This window comes from Phyllostomus discolor, chromosome 3, assembly GCF_004126475.2.
Source record: "Phyllostomus discolor isolate MPI-MPIP mPhyDis1 chromosome 3, mPhyDis1.pri.v3, whole genome shotgun sequence".
In the NCBI taxonomy this organism is placed as follows: Eukaryota; Metazoa; Chordata; class Mammalia; order Chiroptera; family Phyllostomidae; genus Phyllostomus; species Phyllostomus discolor.
The window spans coordinates 146,453,632-146,477,863 of NC_040905.2; the positions used below are offsets into that span (position 1 = coordinate 146,453,632).

At 37.8% G+C, this 24,232-nt stretch overlaps 1 protein-coding gene across 1 annotated transcript; it reads right to left on the bottom strand.

The window, feature by feature from the left end:
- Positions 1-15,328: 15,328 nt before the first annotated feature.
- DMRTA1 (DMRT like family A1) lies at positions 15,329-21,160 on the bottom strand. The gene is made up of 2 exons (XM_028525466.2): positions 19,629-21,160; positions 15,329-16,388 (listed from the first exon to the last, which is right to left on the bottom strand). Exons 1-2 carry the CDS (start codon positions 20,281-20,283, stop codon positions 15,541-15,543), a joined length of 1,503 nt encoding a protein of 500 aa, XP_028381267.1. The 5' UTR covers positions 20,284-21,160; the 3' UTR covers positions 15,329-15,540.
- Positions 21,161-24,232: the final 3,072 nt, after the last annotated feature.

Below are 24,232 nucleotides of genomic sequence, written 5' to 3' on the forward strand. Positions count from 1 at the left end.
AAGCTAGAATCTGACCACTTGATAATCCAGAGCATATAGGACTATCACCTCCCTCATCCTACATATTTTAATCTCACTAATGTAGTCTACATATCAATTGACTTTTAGAACAGCCATGTTACTAGGTAATTTCATAGTGAATTTACCAATCAATAAAGAACACTTCTTTTTTCTCATTAAAAGTGTAAATGCAATCACTCTCCCTGTTGTCTATGAATGCAATTGATTTTTTAACCTTAAGTTCTTGAATATTATACAGGCACAACATAATGGTTCGAGGGTAAGAATAAACCATTTTAATCTTGATTCTGGGACAAGAGAAAAAGATGGTGGTGAGGTAAAAGGGAGCAGATTCCACTTGTCCCTATACATGGGAGAAAAACCTAGCCAATCTAGAGAGGAACAGAGCAAACAGCCAACAGTACCCCAGCATATATGAAAATAAGGGACCAAAAATTGTAGCGGACACTGAAAAACCAGATGGTAAGGAGAGTACTTCAGGAAAATAAGGTCCTAGGGACCAGGGCAGCTGCAGCCCCAGGTCCGGTGCCTGCCGCCAGGTTTGCCACAGAGTCCTTGGAAGAAAACCAGGTCAACTGCTCCCTCCCCGGCCAAACAAGGTCTGAGCAGCACTGGGAGAGACCTGGTTGCTTGAAGTCACAGAGAAAGGAATAAGGACTAAGTGGCAAACACACAGGGGCTGTGAGCACCCACAGAGTCTATGGATGCTGGCTGGGGAGAACTGAGAGTTGCGCAGAGTCTATGGATGCTGGCTGGGGAGAACTGAGAGTTGCGTGGTGACAGGCCCTGACCCCAATAGTCACTGGTCTGGCTGGAGAATTGGGCTATGTGAGAGGCCAAGCTGCTGTACAGAGCAGCAGGCTTGAGTAGGAGGAATTTCTCAAAAGGAAAAAGTGAAAAGAGAAACATTGTTTGGGGAATTCTCCTTCAGCAATTGCTCTGGCCTTCTCCCCACCCAGCCAGGCAATGATCCCAAGGTTGCCCAGAAGGCCCTGTGCACCCGCATAGCATTGGAAAGGGTGCACACCTGAGCCTGCAGGACTGAGGCAGCCTGGCCGAGCATACCCACCCCAGCCTACAGTGGTAACCCTAGAGAAAGAGAGCTCTGAGGAAGACCTGGATTCCACACCCAAGGTACCACGCTAGTTCTGGGGAGAGTGGGAGCGAGACTGAATGAGTGCAGAAGGGAGAAAAGCCATACTAATCGCTCCACAGTCCACTGCAGCCAACAAGACCAGGAAAACCAGTTTAGCCAGTTTGAAACCAACAAGAGGTTTGTTTTTTTTCTTTTTCTTTCTTTTACTTTTTTTTCTTTTTTAAGTAATCTTTTATTTTTAATTTTTATCATTGTTTTATCTTTCAATTCCTTTTTCCTCTCTTTCCTTCTTTCTTGTTTTATTCCTTCTTCCAATTTTGTCTCTTCTTCCTTCCTTCTTCTGCCTTTTTTAAAAATACCCACTAGTGAGACAAAAAAAAAACAACAGGAACTGTGAAAAGACCAGAGTTGTACCCAAAGAGGGGGCATCCCAACAGCTGAAACAGTGAGACAAATTTCACTTTGCTTTTACAGAGAACCTGCAAGTTATTGCATATTTGTATTAGTAGTATTTTCACTATTCTTACATCTTTTATTTTAATAGCATTTTTGTATCCCTCCTCTTTCTGTACAATCCTCTTTGCTTGGCTGGTTACTTTGTATCATTTCACAAGTTCCCTCTGTTCTCTTTTTCTTAGTGTATTGCTAATTTACTGTCCTTCACTTCACTTGTGTCCCATTAGCACACTACTTACTCCTATACTCCCTATTCTTATCATCCAGATCACATAGATTCTGTCATGTGATTGTTGTTCTAATATGATTGTAAATGATAGCTGTTCCATACAATTGTAAATACTACACAACACCCTTCCCAGATTTTAGCCCACTTCACATTTTCCTGAATTCTATCTACAGTAGAGGTTAAATTTATTCTCTCACACACTACTTATTTACTATTTACACCTATTTACTATGCTTTACTCTCACCTTACTTCAAAGTCTGACCTCCCACAACTTCATTGCTTTCTAGATCCAACTCAAAATCCTTCCCTCCCCAGCAAGAGTCTTCTTTCCATCTTTTCTAAAAAATGGCTACTTGGGTGGAAGATCACAATTAACACTATTCATAGCTGAAGGATCTCTTAACTCTTCTCTACCAGCTGCTACTGTAAATATCATAGAATACTCTCTTGCGGTCTTAAGCCATTTTACTTTCCCCGACTAACTGATCACAAAAAAACAGTAGGTGGAAGCGATGAACACCAGGATACCCACTGGAAAAGGAAACCCAACAACAAAGGAACCACTAACAGATAACAACAGAAGAAGGTGAAGGAGGGACTGGAAACTACACAAACCTCAATCCAGGACCTATCTGGAAATACAGCTAAAGAGTGGAGAAAATACCCAGTACAAACAACTGAACAAGAGCAAGAGAGAATCATCAAAACCTGTACACATGGAAGAACCACCTTCAACATGGCCTGCTCACACCAGCACAACAAAATACACAGGGAGGTGAACAGAGTGACCCTCAGTGAACCAGCTGGTGAGAAGGACCCACCAAAGAAAGACCGAGAAAAAATCAAAACCCAAAGACAAACACAGAGCCAATTTAAATGACAGCCCAAGGCCAGTGAGCTCAGGAGATCAAGGAGACTACACCACTGAATCTCACAGGTATTCTACCACAGAAGTTCACACCATAAGCCCAGGGAGCCAGAACAGATCAATTTAAGAAGCTGAGGCTAACAAGAAGAGTCTCAAAAACACTGGGAAGACAAAGAAACAATCCCCAAATGAAAGGAAAGGAGGAAGCCTCAGAAAGAATGCTAAATGAAATAGAGGCAACTCAACTATCAGATATTGAGTTCAAAGCAATGGTTCTAAGGAAGCTCAATGAACTCACAATGAGCCACCAGAAACTACAGAGAACCCACAATGAACTCACTGCAAACTATATCAACATGAAAAATGAAATAGAAACTCTCAACAAGGGCCAAGAGGAAATGAAGAATATAGTTTCTGAACTGAAGAACAGAGTAGAATGAATGAAAAGCAGGAACAATGAAGCAGAAGATCACATCAGTGAGCTAGAGGACAAAGTAGAGAAAAACACCCAGAAAGAGCAAGAAAAGGAAAAGAGGCTCGGAAAGAATGAAAAGGGATTAAGAGAAATGCAAGATAATATGAAACATAATAATATCTGTGTAATAAGGATACCGGAAGGAGAAGAAGAAAAGCAAGGGATAGAAAATATATTTGAGAAGGTAATTATGGAAAACTTCCCTAATTTGATGAGAGAAAAAGTCACATAAATCCAGGAAACTCAGAGAGTCCCAATTAAAAGGAAACCAAAGAGGCCCACCTCAAGACACAAAATACTTAAAATGGCAAAATTCCAAGACAAAGAGAGAATCTTAAAGGCAGCAAGGGAGAAACAGGAAGTAACATACAAGGGAGCCCCAATAAGATTAGCAGCTGACTTCTCAAAGGAAACACTCCAAGCCAGAAGAGAATGGCAAGAAATATTCCAAATAATGAGAACCAGAGGACTGCAACCAAGGTGACTTTACCCAGCAAGGCTCTCAATCAAGACAGAAGGCCAAGTAAGAAGCTTACCAGAAAAAAGAAGTCTAAAAGAATACACCACCACCAAACCAACTCTGCAAGAGATACCAAAGGATCTGCTTTAAGGAAAGGAAGGAAGAGAGAGAGAGAGAGAGGTACAAAAATGGCAATGAATAAGTATCTATCAATAATAACCTTAATGTAAATGGATTAAATGCTCCAATCAAAAGACATAGAATAGCTGAATGGATAAGAAAACATGACCCAAACGTATGCTGTCTAAAGGACACCTACCTCAGGACAAAAGATCTACACAGACTGAAAGTGAAGGGCTGGAAACAAATTTTCCAAGCAAACAGACAAGAAAAAAAGTCAGGGCAGCAATACTCATACCAGACAAAATAGACTTCACAAAAAGGGCCATAAAGAGAGATCCAGAAGGTCACTTCATAATACTCAAGGGAAGACTCAACCAAGAAAACATAAACATTGTAAATATATATGCACCTAACATAGGAGCACTCAAATACATAAAGAAAATCTGAGAGGACTTCAAGAAAGATATTGACAGCAACACAATTATAGTAGGGGATTTTAACAACCCACTGTCAAAAATGGACAGATATTCCAAACAAAATATCAACAAAGATATCATGGCATTGAACAATGCCCTAGATGAAATGGACTTAACTGATATATATACAGCCTTTCATCCCAAAGAAGCTAAATACATATTCTTTTCAAATGCACATGGAACATTTTCAAAGATAGACCACATGATAGGACACAAAACAAGCCTCAACAAATTCAAGAAAATTGAAATCATAACAAGCATTTGCTCTGAACACAAAGGACTGAAACTAGAAACCAACCCCAAGGGGAAAAAAAAAACAAAACACTCAAAATCATGGAGACTGAATAGCATGCTATTAAACAATGAATGGGTCAAGAACAAAATTAGGGAAGAAATCCAAAAGTTTCTGGAAACAAACAAAAATGAACTTACAACAACCCAAAACTCATGGGGCACAGTGAAGGCAGTCCTGAGAGGGAAGTTCATAGCGATACAGGCCCACCTAAAAAAGATAGAAACATTTCAAACAAACAACCTAACCCTACGCCTAGAAGAACTGGAGGAACAACAACAAAGACAGCCCAGAGCAAGTAGAAGGAAGGAAATAACCATGACGAGAGCAGAATTAAATGACATAGAGACTAAAAGCACAATTCTAAGGATCAATGAATCCAGGAGTGGTACTTTGAAATGATAAACAAAATCGACAATACCTTAAGCAGGTTCCTCAAAGAGAAAAGAAGAAAGAAAGAAAGAAGGAAGGAAGGAAGGAAGGAAGGAAGGAAGGAAGGAAGGAAGGAAGGAAGGAAGGAAGGAAGGAAGGAAGGAAGGAAGGAAAGAAAGAAAGAAAAAGAAAGAAAGAAAGAAAGAAAGAAAGAAAGAAAGAAAGAAAGAAAGAAAGAAAGAAAGAAAGAAAGAAAGAAAGAAAGACAGAAAGAAGGAAGGAAGGAAGGAAGGAAGGAAGGAAGGAAGGAAGAAAGAAAGAAAGGAAGGAAGAAAGAGGGAGGGAGGGAGGGAGGGAGGGAGGGAGGGAAAGAGAGAGAGAGAACCCAAATAAACACAATCAGAAATGAAAGAGGGGAGTTTACAACTGATTCCACAGGAATACAAAGGATTGTAAGAAATTACTACAAAGAACTGCATGCCAAGAAATTTGAAAACCTAGGTGAAAGGGACAAATTTCTAGAAAAATATAATCTTCCAAAACTCAATGAAGAAGAAGCAAAAAGCCTGAACAGACCAATAACAGCAAATGAAATTGAAGCAGTAACCAAAAAACTCCCAACACACAAAAGTGCAGGTCCAGGCGGTTTCACAGGAGATTCTACAAAGCATTTAAGGAAGACCTGACTCCTATCCTTCACAGACCATTCCAAAAAATCCAAAATGATGAAGACCCCCAAACTGTTTTTATGAAGCCAGCATCATCTGAATCCCAACACCAGATAAAGACACAACAAAGAAAGAAAACTTCAGGCCAATATCGCTGATGAACACAGATGCTAACATCCTCAGCAAAATATTGGCAAACAGCATCCAACAATACATTAAAAAGATCACACACCATGACCAAGTGGGATTCATCCCAGGGATGCAAGGATGGTACATTTGCAAATCAGTAAATGTAATACATCACATAAAGAAAAGCAAAGACAAAAATCACATGATCATGTCAATAGATGCAGGAAAAGCATTTGATAAGATACAGCACCCATTTATGATAAAAACACTCTGCAAAGTGGGAATAGAGGGACCATTCCTCAATATAATAAAGGCCATATATGAGAGACCTACTGCCAACACCATACTCAATGGGCAAAAACTGAAATCTTTTCCACTAAGATCAGGAACAAAGCAAGGCTGTCCACTCTCACCACTTCTAATCAACATAATATTGAAAGTTTTAGCCACAGTGATCAGACAAGAAAAGGAAATAAAAGGCATCCAAATTGGAAAAGAGGAAACAAAACTGTCATTGTTTGCAGATGACATGATAATGTACATAGAAAATCCTATAGACTCCACCCAAAAAACTGCTCAAACCTAATAAATGAATTTGGAAAAACTGTGGGATACAAAGTCAAAGTCAAACTGTGGGATATCCAGAAATCAAAGGCATTTTTGTATACCAACAATGAAATAGCAGAAGCAGAAATCAAGAAAAAAATCCCATTCGATATAGCAAAAAGAAAAATAAAATACCTAGGAATAAATCTAACCAAGGAGGTAAAAGACCTGTATTCAGAAAACTACACAACATTGAAGAAAGAAATCAAGGAAGACACAAACAAATGGAAACATATACCGTGTTCATGGATCAGAAGAATTAACATCATAAAAATGTTCATACTACCCAAAGCAATTTGCACATTCAATGCAATACCTATTAAAGTACCAATGGCATATTTCACAGACATAGAACAAACACTTCAAAAATTTATATGAAACCATAAACAACCCCGAATAGCTGCTGCAATTTTGAGAAAGAAAAGCAAAGCAGGAGGGGTCACAATACCTGATACCAAACTGTATGACAAGGCCACTGTAATCAAAAGAGCCTGATACTGGCATGAAAACAGACACATGGACCAATGGGACAGAACAGAGAGCCCAGAAATAAACCCAAGTCTCTATGATCAATTACTATTTGACTAAGAGGGAAGCAACATAAAATGGAGTAACAATAGCCTCTTCAGCAAATGGTGTTGGGCGAACTGAACAGCTATGTGCAAAAAATGAAACTCAAGCACCAACTTACACCATACACAAAAATAAATTCAAAGTGGATAAAAGATTTAAATATAAGCCATGTCACCATTAAGGTCCTAGAGGAGAACATAGGCGGGAAAATCTCGGATATTTCACACAGCAACATTTTCACTGATATGTCCCCTAGAGGAAGGGTCATAAAGGAAAGAATAAACAAATGGGATCTCATCAAAATAAAAAGCTTCTACACAGCTAAAGAAAACAGTATTAAAATAAAAAGAGAACCAACTGTATGGGAAAACATATTTGCCAATGATACCTCAGACAAGGGTTTAATCTCCAAAATATATAAAGAACTTACATGATTCCACTCTAAGGAGACAAGCAACCCAATACAAAAAAAAATGGGCAAAGGACTTGAACAGGCACTTCTCTTAGGAGCACATACACAGCATCCAGAGACACATGAAAAGATGCTCAGTATCCCTAGTTATCAGAGAGATGCAAATTAAAACCCCCATGAGATACCACTTCACACCAGTCAGAATGGCCATCATAAACAAAGTAACAAACAACAAGTGTTGGAGAGGTTGTGGAGAAACAGGAGCCCTAGTGTGCTGTTGGTGGGATTGCAGACTGGTACAACCACTATGGAAAACAATATGAAATTTTCTAAGAAAACTAATAGATCTGCCTTTTAACTTAGCATTTCCACTGCTAGGATTATATCCTAAGAACCCTGAAACACCAATCCAAAAGAACCTATGCACCCTCATGTTCACAGCAGCACAATTTATAATAGCCAAGTGTTGGAAGCAACCTAGGTGCCCATGATTAAATGAATGGATCAAAAAACTATGGTATATTTATCCAATGGAAATCTATGCAGCAGAAAGAAAGAAGGATCTCCTACGCTTTGGGACAGAATGGATGGAACTGGAAAGCATTATGCTAAGTGAAATAAGCCAGGGTAGTGAAAGACAAATACCATACAATCTCACCTTTTACAGGAACCTAAGAAACAAAACAAACAAACAAGCAAAATATAACCAAAGACACTGAAGTAGAGAACAGGTTAACAGTGACCAGAGGGGAGAGGGGAGGGAATTTCAGGGGAAAAGGGGAAGGGTTTACACTGACAAATATAAAGGACACATGGACAAAATCTAGGGGTGGGGTGGAAATGGGAGGGAGGTGGGGAGGACTCGGGGGATGGGCTGGGATGGGAGTAAAAGACAGAAAACTGTACTGGAACAACAATTAAAATTTTTTAAATAGTATCAAAGAAATTAAAAAATAAAATAAAATAAAATAAAATAAAATAATAAAATAAAATAAAATAAAACTTGATTCTGGCCCTGGCTAGTGTGGCTGAGTGGATTGAGTGCCAGCCTGTGAACCAAATGTTCACCAGTTCCATTCCCAGTGAGGGCACATGCCTGGGATGTGTGCCAGGTCCTCAGGTAAGGGGCGTGTGAAATGGAACCACACATTGATGTTTTCCTCCCTCTCTTTCTCCTTCCCTTCCCATTTCTCTAAAATTAAATAAATAAAATCTTTAAAAAAATACTTGATTCTGGCTCCGACTGGTGTAGCACAGGTGTGGCTTAGTTGGTTGGGTGTGGTCCATAAAGTAAAATGTCGCAAGTTCATTTCCCCATCAGGGCACATTCTTGCACTGTGGGTTCAGTCTCCGGTCAGGGCATGTGCAAGAGGCAACTGACTGATGTTTCTCCCTCACTTTCTTTCCCTTTTCCCCTCTTGTTAAAAATAGATACAATCTTTTAAAAAAACTTTGATTCTGCAGCTTGGTATTAGAATTTTATGAAGTTGACCCAAAGTCAAGAGAAGTAAAAGCAAACAAGCAAAATAGACATACTCAAAGAGAGCAGGCTGACAGCTTGCAGGTGTAAGGATATAAGGATTGAGTAAAGGGGGGAAAAAAGAAAGAATTTATGGACAACTGTGTGGTAATTGCAGGCTAAGAGGGGGTGAGTGGAGGTGGAAAAGAGTATAGGGAAAATAAATGGTAATGGGAAAAAATGCAATAAAAATAAAGAATGAAAACATAAATTAATTAAATAAATAAATAAATGGAACTATGGCAAACTAAAAAGCTTCTATACAGCAGAAGAAACAAAACAAAAAGGCAGCCAACTAAAGGGGAGAAGATATTAGCCACAACACCTCCAATAAGTGATTAATATCCAAAGTAGAGAAAGAATGCATACAGCTCAACAATAAAAATAAATAAATAAAAAATGAACAGAAGACCTGAACAGACAGTTTTCCCCAAAATACATACAAATGGCCAACAGAAATATGAAAAGATATTCAACTTCCTTAGCTATTGGGGAAAAACAAGTCAAAATCACAATGAGATATCAGCTTCACACTTGTTAGAATGGCTATTATCAACAAGACAAATAATAACAAGCATCAGAGAGGGGTAGAGAAAAATGAACCCCCATTCACTGTTAGTGGGAATGTAAACTGGTACAGCCACTATGGAAAACAGTAGGGAGGTTACCATGCGACCCCGTGACACCTCTTCTGGGTATGAAAAATTTGACATTTATTCTTAAAGGTATGTGTACTCCTATGTCCATTGCAGTATTTATTCATGGTGGCCAAGGCATGGCAACCAGAGTGTCCTTTGATAGCTGATTAGATAAGAGAGATATGGTACATATATACAATGGAATACAACTCAGCCATAAGAAAAGATGAAATATTGCCATTTGGGACAACATTGATGAACCTTAAGAATATCATGCTAAGTGAAATCAGTCATATGGAAAAAGTCAAGAACCATATGATTTCACTCATATGTAGGATATAAAATTGAAAGCAAGAAATTAATGAATGACAAAAAAACTCATACACGAACAGTATGAGTTTTCTTAGAGCAGTATGATGTATTCTTAGAAAATTATACACTTGAAACCTATACAATTTTATTACCAATGTCACCACAATAAATTTAATAATTTTTAAAAAGAACATAATAGAAAAAAGTGATTTTGTCATCTAAGAGATTAGCCCCGTTCTCAAATGTATTATACATGGTTAAACTAACAATGAATTTTGTATCTTTGTTCTTTATATATTTTATTAGAAATATTTTATAAAATGTCAGGGACAGGAATCTAAAATACCACCTGTCTTGGCCACTGTAAATAATGCTATAATGAGCATAGGGGTCCATACACTTGAAACTTATATAATCTTATTAACCAATATCACCCCAATAAATTTAACTTTAGAAAACGAATCAAAATAAAATAAAATATCTCCTGGTTGACATGGGTTTTCTCATCAATATTCTTTGACATTCTTGTTCAATATTTTATAAATTTCCTCCAAATTTTAGCAATACCTAGTACGCTTTTATCGATGAAGTTGTCTATAGAAAGGATTTTAATAAATATTTGACATTTTAAAGCAAGTTTCTAACATGCATTTTGATAAAGCCACATTTGTGCATCCATTTTAAAATTATAAACATCCTCATAAGACTACATAATATGACCATTTTGACTCCAGGCTATGTATGAGTCTAAAAAAATTACAATGTCAGTTTTATTTCAATTACCAAATTTGCCAAGGGGGGAAAGAGACATCTTCATAGTTCTCAACACTTGTGGCCCCTTTCCCTGAATACCCCCATTGCTGACATTGAATTCAGGCAGGGGAAATGGTAATGAATTTCTCTCATTTGAATAATACTTAGCAGGCAAAACAAATAAAACAGCTACTTTAAAGTTTGGCAGAGCTGCTCTGAGGTATTACACCAAAACAGCTCCAATGATAAAGGGAAGATGTTAAATAACTAAGGACCTAAATTTGCATTATAAAAGGATTATTTGGAAATGTGAGGGAGGGGATAGAAGGATTGGATCTGAGCAGGGAATTTTTCCCATTACCCTTGACTGTATAAAGGATGAGCATTGACACTTTAGAATCAGGCTGCCCTAAAGACGAATGTGCCGTTCTGAAGCTGATGACACACTGTGTCTCATTTTGTGCATCTTCTATCTACAGAGGTATATAATAAGGTGCTTTTCCTTAAGCTTATGTTATATTCTGAGGGCTTTTTAATTTCAAAGATTAAAGAATGTCTAAAACTGCACTTTTTAAATTTTTATTACTTTTTAGTTACCCCCATCCCGCAGCTAAAAATTATTTAAAAAATAAAGAGTTGAATGGCTAGGATACCTCACAAATAGTATTCTTAGTTCCAAGTTCATAGTTAGAAATTTCTAGGAGGGGCTGTCTTAAAATCCTTAGCATCCTTTTGTCTCAGAGGTTGCAGGGGAAAACATTTGACACTAACCTGTTTTCACAGAAGAGCTAGAAGAGAGCTTAGATCAGGAGGCTTCTGCACCAAATCAGATGAGTTTCAAAGACCATTCCTGAGGCTGAGATTGGGCAATAATCCTGATCCAGCCATGAGGAGGCTTGGGTGACTTCCACACAAGACTTCATTAAAGTGAACATAAGCCTCCTCTTGGTCCATGCCATTCATGATAGACCTGAAAGTTGTTTACCAAACAGAATGAACTTCCTTCCCTAAACACACTACATGGAAACAGACATTCTCTCTTCCTCTCATCCCTAATTAGAGACTTAGGAGTTCAGGCCTCAAGTAGCATCGATGGGCATGAACATCAAGATAACAAAGAACTCACTAGAATAACAACAATGTCAAATAGTAACAACAATGCTTGGTTGTTTTTGTATACTGAGGCCTGTCTGAAAAAAAGTCCAATCATTGTTAATATAACAAGAATGGTTTGCTCATCATCTACATAACCTGGTAGCCAAGGAAAGTGGCCTGGAATGGGCATGCCTGAACAATGACAACTTCACTGTACTAGTCAGTGGGGACGGTAGATGCCGTTGAGTGATATGCGTACTGTGAGTCACGTTCAAAATGAGTGAGCAAGTAGAACAACAAATCTGCATCAAATTTTGCATTAAGCTTGAATATTCCTCCACAGAAACTATTTGAATGATTCAGAAGGCCATCGCTACAGCCAACTGGTGATTGGCAGCTCCATCATGATAATGCATCTACTCATGCATCATGTCTCATGTCTCATGTAGAGTTTTTGGCGAAACATCAAATCACCCAGGTGACTCAGCCCCCTACAGCCCAGATTTGGGCCCTGCAACTTCTGGCTTTTTCCAAGACTAAAATCACCTTTGAAAGGAAGGAGATTTCAGACTGATGATGAGATTTAGGAAAATACTACAGATGCATCAGATGGCAATTGGGAGAACTGTGTGAGGTCCCAAGGTGCCTACTTCAAAGAGGACTGAAGTATGATTGTCCTGTGTACAATGTTTCTTGTATCTTGTATCTTCTTCATAAATGTCTCTATTTTTCATATTACATAGCTGGATACCTTCTGGACAGACCATGTACATGGTAATATAGACTGTGAGCAACTTGAAACAAGGCCTTGTATCTTAGTCACCTCTTTGTGTCCTGTATCTAATACAGTACCTGGCATGAAGTAAATGCTTAATAAATAGTTGTTAAATAAATAAATCCCTAAACTAATACTTTGTTTTTATCTTTTATTTAATTCAGTCAGTGGAAAACTATTACCTGAGCTCCTATTATGTACTGGATATTGCACAAAGCTGGGGTGGATAAACGAATCTTTCTTCAAACGTTGTAGTCTAACTGAAATCAGTGAAGTAACTTACATTCCTGATTGTTGACATTATTATTGTAACACTGGGGATGAATGACACTACTGCTGAGCCACTATTTCCTCACATACAATTTAATGGTTGACAAATGACCTATTCTATAGAATTATTTGTTATAAAATAATTGCAAAGGGTGTGAAACATGTAAAGCATCACATAAATTAAGTGTTAAGATTATAAAATTATTTTTTAAATTTGAATACTGCCCAAATTAGAAGTTCTTCCAGTCCAAAAGTAATTGTCTCTCAAGTCGATACATTCACATCATTATATAAAGCACACAAAGAATTTAGCAAATGCAGCATTGTTATATTTTAATCCAGATCTCTACTGTAAAATGTAACTTCCTTGAGAATGCAATATTTTATGTTTCGTATCTTCTATAGGATCTAGCACTTTTCAAAAAAACACAGCATTCAATAAATGAATTAATGCAATTGAAACAACTTAAGAATAACATTCAAGTTAAGAATCTAACCTGAAAGGCATTTAGGAGATTCAAGAACCCCAAGAAATTACATGCAAAACAGTGTGTTTGAAGGCCACTTTCATAGAATTCTTTGGTTTTATCAGAGTCTCATAGAGTTAGTTATATTACCCAAAATGGTTTTATTCGCTCACTGTGTAGTAATTAAACATCAACTACTTGTCAAGCATTGTACCATAGTTCCAGCTTAATATCTTTATAAATAATGAATACTGATTGAATGAAATTTTTACAGGATCTGCTTTCTCAAATTCATGCCTTTTAAATTACTGCATCCTCTATTGAACATATTTACATATCAAGTCAGCACTAAATACTATTCAGTCATTTAACATATTTGCTGGAAAATATATACTTTAGAAATATATTCTCATTTGGCTTCATGAAAAAGCTTTCATGATGACAAAAGTGGCAGGACTTGAGAAAATAATATGAGGGGGCACTCCCCTCAACACAGAATTATCTTCTGGAGGCAGGCCCCTTGTAGTACAGGCTTCCCTCTTTAGGTGAGTGTTCTAGAAACCCATCTGTGTCAGTGTACCAGCTGGCGTTGTTGTGAGAGGCTGCATTAAGCTTCAGTGAGTTTTTTTAAGACATTTGCCCATTTTATGATGGGTGGTTTACAAGCACACCTGCCCACACTGCACTGAGTGTTCAGCAGTTTTTGACCAAAAACAGTATGACCCCCATGCCCACCCTCCCTATTCACCCAATCTCACCCCAAGTGACTTTTTTTAGTTTCCCCAGATGAAAAAAGTTCTCAAAGGGAAGCATTTTACCTATTTGGAAGAGGAGAAACAAAAAAAATGGCAGAAACACTAAAAGGTATCAAAATCGACAAGTTCAAAGACTGTCTTGAGCAGTGGAAAAAATGTCCCAGTGGGTGTACTGCAACAACTGGAGAGTACTTTGAAGGTGACTGAAGTTTAAACATGTAAGAACAAATACACAATTTTTTATAAAAAGTTCTGGCTTTTTTCTGGGTTCCCCCATTGTGTGTATGTACACACAGACACATACAAGATTTAAGAAATCTCTAGTGAGTCATGATGCTCACACTGTTTAAACCATCTCTAATTCATCAACTGTCATACACCACAGCTGGGTTTCTATTTATTCCTACAATAACAATAAAACTACTGTCGTTTAAAAATGATTTGTAAAAAAAAAACTTCATAAAGTTGTTTTGTAAGCAGTTTTCTCAGGAACTTTCCACTGGCTGAAATAAACAGCTTTTAAATGCTCCAAATAAAGGACAAAAAGTAATTTTAAAATCTCAAGAAAACTCTAACATTTAACGACAATGTTTCTCCTTTGGAAATATTATAATCTCTCCTCAATGCATTAAGCATCTTCTATTTAGAGTCATCCAATACTTATCTGAACAGATATTTAAATTTTCTGAATAATGTTATTTTTACCTTTGAGAATGACTGCCATATTCTTGTGACAAATATAAAAAAGAATATTTCCCAAACATGGGCATAGAGCACTAAGAGATTAAAATTCTCATCTACAGTAGACATTCACTTTATAATATCAAAATTTCGGTGTAGCATTATCTAAAATTACTATTTCAAAAAATAGCTTATATGAATTATGAAAATTAGGAAACCATTGGCTTTTAATGCCTATACTCTCAGAGCTGAGTTGCAATTAATGATAGTGGCCAGGAGATGGCAGAGTCTCATTTCCTAAGACATTCCACTGGCCTTTGTGTAATTTACAATGTTCACTTAAAAAGAAAAATGTTTTGTTAATGGCTCTCTTATCACAAATGACAGATATGATGAAATATAAGACATTCAGAAAAAAATAAATTTAAATTTCTCAAAAGTTTTACTTATTACTAATAATTTATATATGAATAAAATATTTTAAATACTCTGAATAACTTTTTTCCTTCCAATGTACAAGGAACAAAATGAAAGTAGTTTAAAACAATAATTATTTAGAAGTACCTCGATTTTTCAATTCTTCCTTTTGGTAATTTTTATATAATGCTGGATCGTTTTATACTTACACATGTATTTTACAACTATAAATTCCACTTTTCAATAAAATAAAAGCAAGTATAGTTTTAAAATAGAAATTTTACAATGTATATTTTAGGGAGAAAACTTACTAATGTGAAATAAAAGTATTTCTTGAAATGGCTTTATTCAAGGCACATTAATGTTTAAATGCTTCTTTTTGTTTGTTGTTGTTGCTGTTGTTTTTCACTTAATAAATGCTAAAGAAATCTTTAGATCTCAAGTTTATTAGATTGCTTGTTTAAAAAAAATAGCATCCTTAAGGCTGGGCAATCCACTCACACACATAGTGAGCCTGGTAATAGATGGAGGCGTGGGTGTGGGGTTTGTGTTGCATGCCTCCTTCTAGATTGACTCCAGAAAGGGAGAATAGGCAAATGCACTACAGATTGTCTTGATTCAGCCTGGAATACAGTCTGCTACTAGTTACAGGGTCTTTACTAGCAAGGTAGGAAGAATCCCTAATCATCCCCGAAAAGGCATAATCCAAAGTTGTGTGAAAAGGCAATGCTGGTACCAACCCAGGAGTTAGGTAGGGAGACATGAAACCAGATAGCCCTCTTCCTGGAGAGGAATATGCCAGCCGCAATGGACTGATACCTAGTCTAGGACTTAAGCTGTAGAGGCTTGAATCGCCTCCATACGAGGCAGAAGTGGTTTGAAGAGGAGCAAAAGCTGATTTATTTCCTAGAGTTCCAAAACCTATTCCAGCTAAACTAAAATTTGAAGCCCTCTGGAAAGCTGTATTTCCCAATTCTGCTGAGCTTGCTAGGTTCCTGGTGTCTGGTTGGTGTTCCTTCCCATTTAGGACCTGTTCAATAGCTTGAACCACATCCCCTTTGCAGAACTGTAGAATGCCTTCTAGCCGGCTGGGCCTGTAACTTGGGAAAATCTTGGTAAGGATATCAAGAGGATCTCTTGGTCTTGTGGACACTGTGGGAAGTCTGGATCTGGCAGCAGTGAGGTTTTTGGCCCACTCACTTTCATTTCCTGATTCCAGGTCAGAGGATGACAGAGACCTGGGACTCTCTTCACCTCCTGATTGCTCCCCACGGTGAGGATACAGAATGCTATCATCCTTGTCTAAGTTTTCTGAAACAGATGACATAACATTTTGTTTTCCAACTACACCAATAGACTCTGGAGATGACTCCAGGGTAAGCTGATGAGATTTGAAGACTGGTTCATTTTTTCCACTCCGGCACGAGTCACATCTACTTTCTTTTTGTTCTGGGGAAAGAGAAAAAAGGAATCAAATAAAGGGAAAACTTTCTAGAACATAGTGTTGCCCACTCAAAAACAGTGCTAGATAAAATAATTCATTCCCTCATATATTTATATTTTTTGCTGTAATAAATTTTAATGAATAAGAATTTTAAAAGATCATTTGGAAAGGCCAGTGTTATAATAGTGACAAATGCTATTTATCATGCCATTTCAAGATCACAAAATTATATAACATATAAATGCAGTAGTTATTTAGGAATCAGTAAAGAGAATCTATGGTTAGCTCCAAACTGTTAATGTAGCACCAATATTTCACATATTTTGCCCCATCTTAGCAATTTGAGGTTTTCCTAAATGTTACCCAAGTTTTTTTGTTACCTAAGTGAGTCTTTTTTTTCATAGTGACACCATGCTAAGAGAACTAAATAAAATAATTATGTTTGGATAAGAAATCAAAAGAAGAATAATCAGTATGAAAATAAATATTCTGTTTAATCACTAATTCTACACTTTTACCACTGTTTTTTTAATGCTCACATTTCAGATTCCAATTAAGTTATCTGAATAATGTGGAAAAATAACAAAATTGTTTACTTCATTTTAAATCTAAAGCAATAATGACTTCTGCTCTATCAATCTCAGATTATACTACCTACATATTTCATTTTATGTGAGAGATGATACAGAGTTGGTATTTCTTATAATCCTCTGTGAAACATGGACTTTCTTTTTCAATTTCTAGGAAAATATCAAGAAAAGAGGTTACAGTCAAATTGCATCTAAAAGAAAATTGCACTATTGCAATCTGTTGGATCTTCAAAGTGTGTGGTAAAAATAACATATTAGGCATTAGCTTCAAATTACAACTTTTTTCAATATTAAGGAAAAATATTTTACACAACAACTTGATTTTCTACCTTAACATGTTGAGTATTAATATTAATAAAACAAGAATATCTTTAGGAAAATAATTATGCATATAATCAATAAATAACTTTTATTTTGGTTTATCTTATAGACATATTTATTTTGTTTCCATTTAAAAAGAGCAAATTGTCAAGTGTACTCAGAATATTTTAGTCCAACTTTCTTCTACAAAGTTTATGAGTGCAACAAAACAAGTATTGCCTAAAACATTGATTTGCAACCACAATTTGCAAAACTCCTATGCTTTTTTAAGGAAAGGACTTAAATTCTAAAGAAATAGCTACAGTTTATTTTAAATTTAAAAGAAGTATACAATTTAACACTTTGATCATTAAAATGTCATTAGAGCAAACATGTAACAAAAGATGTTGCTCCCACAAAATGACAAAGACTCTCTCGCATTTCCAGTTTCAAATAAAACAATAAAACTCTTCTAATGAAATCTGCCAAGTCGAGATAGATTGGCACAGGATAGACTGCCATTCCCTTTTTTACAAGGATGATTCACTAAATATGACCCCAGAAAATGGGAAGTATCAAAATTTCATCTCAAAAGCAACTTGTGTATATTTTGTTATTTTATTGTACTCTGGAGTACGATATAATGCAATGAAATACCAATTGCATAAAACTACCTAGAACATAAGGTGTCTTCAAAATACTGTGATTTCATTTATATCATCTCTCTGTTCTCTCAACTCTTACAGCTCATTTTACTTCTTCACTTTTATCATTGTATATTACATCTTACAGTTTTTGGATACATAAACTTTTCCTCATTTTGACTGTAAGGTTCTTTTATGTAGGAAAATCTGATTCACCTCTGAATTACTGTTAGTCTTTGTCTCATGAATGTGTAATTTAAATAGAATTCCTCCCTACAGATACAGTGTGAGAGGAGGCAATTGGTTCAGAATATCCATGAAACTAGTCTTTGAAAGTGGGGGATGGGAGTCAACTGAGGCAAAGAATAAAATAAATTAATTGACCCTATGAAACAGGACATGTTGGTACCCCTCCAAGAAAAATATATAAATCAGGGTTGTCAGCCAAATCTCACTGTCAATTTAGTTTGCAGAATTTTAACTTTCACTTCTCTTTTATAGTAGTTTTGTTGAATAACTTTGTTTTTCAGCCCTCTTTGAATTTTAATGAGAAATTTTTACAGTCTATTTTGTCTACTAAAATAAACTAAAACATGGACAAAAATTGGCATTGGTAAAAAATATGTATGTCTTATTTAAATAGAGATAGCCTCTTTTCAAAGGTACATCCTGTGATCTAAGATCTGCAGTTTTCACAATCTAGGGATGTTTTCTAATTAATAACCTAATGTGTCTTTATCAGATAATCTCATGTGACACAATCTCTCTTGGATTTATACAAAAATACTGAAATAACATTTTCACTGCTACTGGGTACTGTGGAGGACTGTGGCATTCACTAAAATACAGTGGGATTTTCATTAGCTGGAAAAGTTTATTTGGCATAACCGTAGTCAAATATATATTTATCAACCACAAATAACAGTATATGAAAGTGACTTGTGGTTAATAAGTAAGAGAAAACAATTCAAACTCATTGGAAATGAAATCCCTAATATTGGACTTTGAAATTCTCATTAGTGTTTTCACAAATCTGGAAAACTTAACATTTTTTTTCCCTATGGGAAGAGTTGAAACTTCATATTAGAGCATGTTACACTTTAGGAGGCTGACGATGGGGATTGGGGGTGGAATGCTTAAAAATTTGAAGCATATTGGATGAAAAGGGGTTTTGGCAGATCTCAGTCTCTTCTCTACTTCTAGCTGGCTCCAAAAATTTGCCCCAAAGGTAAAGAACTGTACTCTCAACTATCAATGAGTTCCCCAGACAAGAAGGGTAACTCTGGTTTTATAGTACAGGGCAAGCTCAAAACGCAGCACCTCTCGCTGAGATTTTCATTCAATGCCCACTGGAAGTTTTCTCACACAGTCATAGAAACTTGGGTGCAAATTCCATCTGGAATTTGCTCATCTGATTACTGACCCTTCACTTTTTCCACTTTTTCATTATCGTATCCTATCACCTGAAGGAACAGAAAGCTTTTCCAAAGTGAATGTGATGGGTTTCAATCACTCTCATTAACGTCCTATTGCAGGACCCACTCGCATTAACGTCATCCTTGCAGAGCCGTTTCCCACAACTTAAACAAGGGCTTCTTCTAACAACTTTCATCGCCCGCCTCCAGGCGGTTTTGAAACTGCTTGTTTCAGAGTTTTTCTCCAGAACAATCTTTTTTTCCTTTTTCAAAGAGGAAATAAAAGACCAACTCACCTTGCTTTTCCTCCGTATTATCTAGCTGGAAAACCTCGAAAGCAGGGGTCGCCAGACTACTAGCGTGTCTCCGGGCTTCAGGTCCCAGCGCAGTCGCCCCGGCAGGGTCGCTGGCCGCCTGCGAATTCTCGGTTCTGCTGCTGCCTCCAGAGGTCCGAACCCCGGGCCCCGAGGGTCCGGGGTACAAGAACCTTTGCAGCCCCCGGGCCTCGTTCTCCTCCTGGGCCTGCTGCCTGCGCAGCGCCACCTGGGCGGCCATGACGCGCTGGCGCTCCGCGATCAGGGTGCACTTGGCACAAGCACAGTCGCGCCAGCGGCAGAAGCGCTTGTGGCCCTTGAGCGCCGACACCACGCCGTGGTTGCGGCAGCGGGCGCACTTGGGAGTGCGCGGGTAGGCGCAGCCTACCGTGCCCACCCCTCTCTCCAGCGCGGGAGACGGCGGGCAGCCTCCGCTTCCTGCGGTGGGGGTGGTGGCAGCCGCGGCTACCCGTAGAAAGAGGTTGGGAGGCCGCAGGAAAGTTGGAGGAACCGGTATCCCCGGGGGTACTGGTAACGCCGGTGAGGAGGGTGGAGGGGCCGGTGCCACCAATCCCAGGGCCAGGCGGGGTCGGGCGCTGCCGCCGCGGTCTCTGCCACCGCACCGAGACTGCTCCATGCCGCAGAAGTGTCCGGCGACCGGTAACCACAGGAAGGTGTGCTCTCCGCAGCTAACCCTGCCGGGGCTCGGGGTCCAGTGGGACTGCCCGTGGTCCCGCTGCTTCCCACCCACAGGCGGACGGAATTTGACACAATGTCTTCAGAGAGTTGGGGACCCCCACCTCCCGCAGCTGGAGACTCTGAGAGGTGCAGAAACTCCGTGAGCTGCTCAGAGTCCCGGGGCGCTAAGTTAACGCCCGGGTGCTCCCGAGGGAATGGAAGCCTAGAAACGCTACCCCGCCCACCCGGTCTCCCCGGCTAGCTCTGCAGCCCCAGAGCCCGAGCGCCAGGGGCGGGGAGGGGGGCCGTCTGGGAGGAGGGGCGACGGGAGACCCGAGAAACCGGGCTGATGGGCTGCCAATCTCCCTTTCCCGAAGAAGCCCTTTTCTCCTCTTGTTTCCTCACGAATTCCTCCTCGCAGTTTAGTTTTGTTAAATAATCTTCAAGGCCTCTCCCATACATCTTACTGCCCTTCTTAAATTAAGCAATTTTACGTTTTCCTTTTAGTTCTGCGCTTCTAAGCAAATTTGAAGATTTGGATTTGGAGTTGTCCTTTTCTTTCCTTCTCCCAGATGAAGTCTTCAAGATGGTGGCATGGTCAGTGTGAATGAAAAAGCACAGCTTGACAGACTGCAAATGTTACCCAACTGAAAGATGCTCTATTTTAAATGGATCTTAGGGCTGTGTAAAACCCATGGATAAGAAAATAAGGAAATTAATTCAGATTCAGACTCTTCTAGTATATATGTTTATTTACACATGCACATTTGGATTCTATGTATTATTAAATTCTGAAATGCTACCTCCCAAAGAAGACTTTATTAATTTATCTGTAATTATTTATTAACAGTTTTGTTAAAGCTGTTTCAAAAATACTTCACATATCTGTTGTAAACCATGGGGGAAGGTCGTTCAGATCATTCTTCAAATATGCTATCATAAAATACATTCTTGAAATATGCACTTAATGCCTTTAGTTTTAGAAAAAACTTTAAACCAATAGAGCATTTGAGGCAGAAAATCCATGAGTATTTGTTCTTAATGGAAAGAGAGTCGGGGCCTTGTCATTCTTCAGGATAACTGCCTTGACAGACAATTCATATTCTAGCTCTAGATGGAAAGTAATACTGACGTTTTTTACCATTCCACCTATTGGCATCCAATGTCTGGGGAAGATGGATGCCAATAGGATTGCCTACTGCTAGTCAATCTGGGCTTTCTCCTGCCTTCCTGCTTTACATGATCACTACTTTTACCATCTTCCCATATCCACACTGCGACATCCTATCATTGAGGTTTTCTACCCTTCCTACACATTGGAACTATCTAGGGAATTTTAAAAGATACAAATACTCCAATACAAATATGCTGATTCTTATAGCCTAAGGTTTTTGAACTCTGAAGGGGATGTTATATACCAGCAAGGTTTAGAATACCACTCTAGAAATTCCTAACCTAAGCAAATTCTACAATACCCAAACTTTCTTACACTTCTGTATCCTTGCTTGGGCAACTCCTGCCTAAAATGTAGTTATTCCCTAACTGTGGCACTCACATCCAAAGTATGAGAAATGAGGTTTTAGTGCTATATGTGTCATTAAAATGCAGTGTATTTATTACCTAGTGAGAAAACAGTTCCCTATTTCTCTTAAGACCTGGTTACAAAAAGAAAAATGTGCAGCTTGGTTTAACTATTCTTTTAGAATTTTTAAAGACTTGCTTTTAAAAAAAAGGAAATTTAAAAGAGACTCAGCAAGTAACAGTATTTTCCTGGAATTTAACACTATTTCTTTTTGTTCTTATTGATTATCAAAGTTACTTTCCAGTTACGGCAAGTGATATTAATTTTCATGTGAAGAAGTGAAGATAATTTTAAGTAAATGTATTTAAATAAAATATGTCTATTTAAATAAAAAATGATAAAATGTGTGAAAGACTGAAAGCTAATAAACTTTGCTTTATTATGAATGAAGAGATATATTGTGTTCATGGCCAGAAGACTCAACATTGCTAAAAACATAGTTCTACCTAAATTGATATGTAAATCAATTCAACTCAATCAAAATTCTAGCAGAACTTTTTGGTATAAAATGTCAAACTCACCCTGGCTGGCATAGCTCAGTGGATTGAGCGCTGGCTGCGAACCAGGCATCACAGGTTCGATTCCCAGTCAGAGCACATGCCTGGGTTGCAGGCCATAATCCCCAGCAACTACACATTGATCTCTCTCTCTCTCTCTCTCTCTCTCTCTCTCTCTCTCTCTCTCTTCCCTCTCTAAAAATAAATACATAAAATGTTTTTTAAAAAATGTCAAACTCATTCTAAAATTCATGTGGAATGCAAAGGAAAGACCTAGAATAGCCAAAACAACTTTGAAAAGGGATAAAGTTGCAAGGCTAACTAGAGCTTATTTTGAAAGTTATTACAAGGTTACAGAAATAATAGTGGTGAGATATTTGTGAAAAGATAGAAAAATCATCCAATGTGACAGAATAGAGAGTTCAAAAAATAGACAACCAATTTTAGACAAAGGTGCAAAGACAAAAATGTAACCAGCGGTGTCCAACCTGCGGCCCATGGGCCACATGCTGCTTCGGAGGGCTATGAATTCAGCCCAACACAAAATCATAAATTTACTTAAAACATTATGAGATCTTTTGTGATTACGTATCACAATGTATTTAATGTGTAGCCCAAAGCAGCTCTTCTTCTTCTGGTGTGGTCCAGAGATGCCAAATGGTTGGACACCCTTTTTAGGGGGAGAGTGAAAGACAGGCAGGAAAGATTACAAAGGATCAAAAAAAAAAGCTTTTGGGGAGATGATGAATACATTAATTATTTAAATTTTGATAATGATTTTACTTGTATATGTGTAAACATTTATCAAATTGTGTACATTAAATATGTACAGATTATTGTCTGTCAATTATACTCTTATAGAGCTGTTATAAAAATAACACCTCTTGTCACCCTGGAAAAAAGTGGAATTCTCTTCTGGAGGGCAGACCCCTCATAATACTGGTTTCCCCTGCTATGTGAGTGTTCTAGGAAGCCATCTGTATCAGTGTACCAGCTGGCATTGTTGTGAAAGGCTACATTCAGCTTCAGTGAATTTTTTTTGAAGACTCTTTCAATGAGTTTGCCCCATTTCTTGATGGGTGATTTATGATCACACCTGCCCACACCTGCCCACACCACTTTTCAAGTTCAGCAATTTTAGACCAAAAACAGCATGAACCTCATGCCCCACCCTCCCTATTCACCTGATCTCATGTTGAGTGACTTTTTTTGTTTCCCCAGATGAAAAAAAATGTCCTCAAAGGGAAACATTTTGCTGATGTGGAAGAGGTGAAAGAAAATATGGCAGAAGCACTAAAAGGCATCAAAATTGACTACTTCAAAAACTGTTCTGACAAGTGGAAAAAAGTCTTGATAGGTGTATTGTATCAAATGGAGAGTTCTTTGAAGATGACTGAAGTTTAAACATGTAAGAATCAATACATATTTTTTATAAATAAATTATGGGATTTTTTGAGTCCCCCCTCATAGAATAACCTGAAAACATTTTGGGCAAAGATGATCCTAATCTGAGTATCCAAAACTGGAGCAATGATTCTAAACATGTGTATTTTTTTTCAAATATACCAAAAAGCCTGAACCTATTCTCTTCTCATAACAGTACTTCATGTTCTCTTTTACTCAAATTCTATGTACTTTTTTCCCTCCATTTACACCATCTCGCAGCAAGTGAGCATTATGACTATTCCTATAAGTTACTGAGAAAACGTGAACAGCTGCAATCTAGCAGTGGCAAAAGTTTCATCTAATGAAAAAGTGATGAGAAAGATGAAATATGTTTTTAAGCTGTGTGCAAGTATCACAAGTATGCCATTTAAAAATTCATCCTA

Coding starts and splice junctions, on each gene's coding strand:
- DMRTA1 (XM_028525466.2), bottom strand. CDS start 20,283: ATGGAGCAGTCTCGGTGCGGTGGCAGAGACCGCGGCGGCAGCGCCCGA. Junction 16,389..19,628: donor TAATACGGAGGAAAAGCAAG/GTGAGTTGGTCT, acceptor CTCTTTCCCCAG/AACAAAAAGAAAGTAGATGT.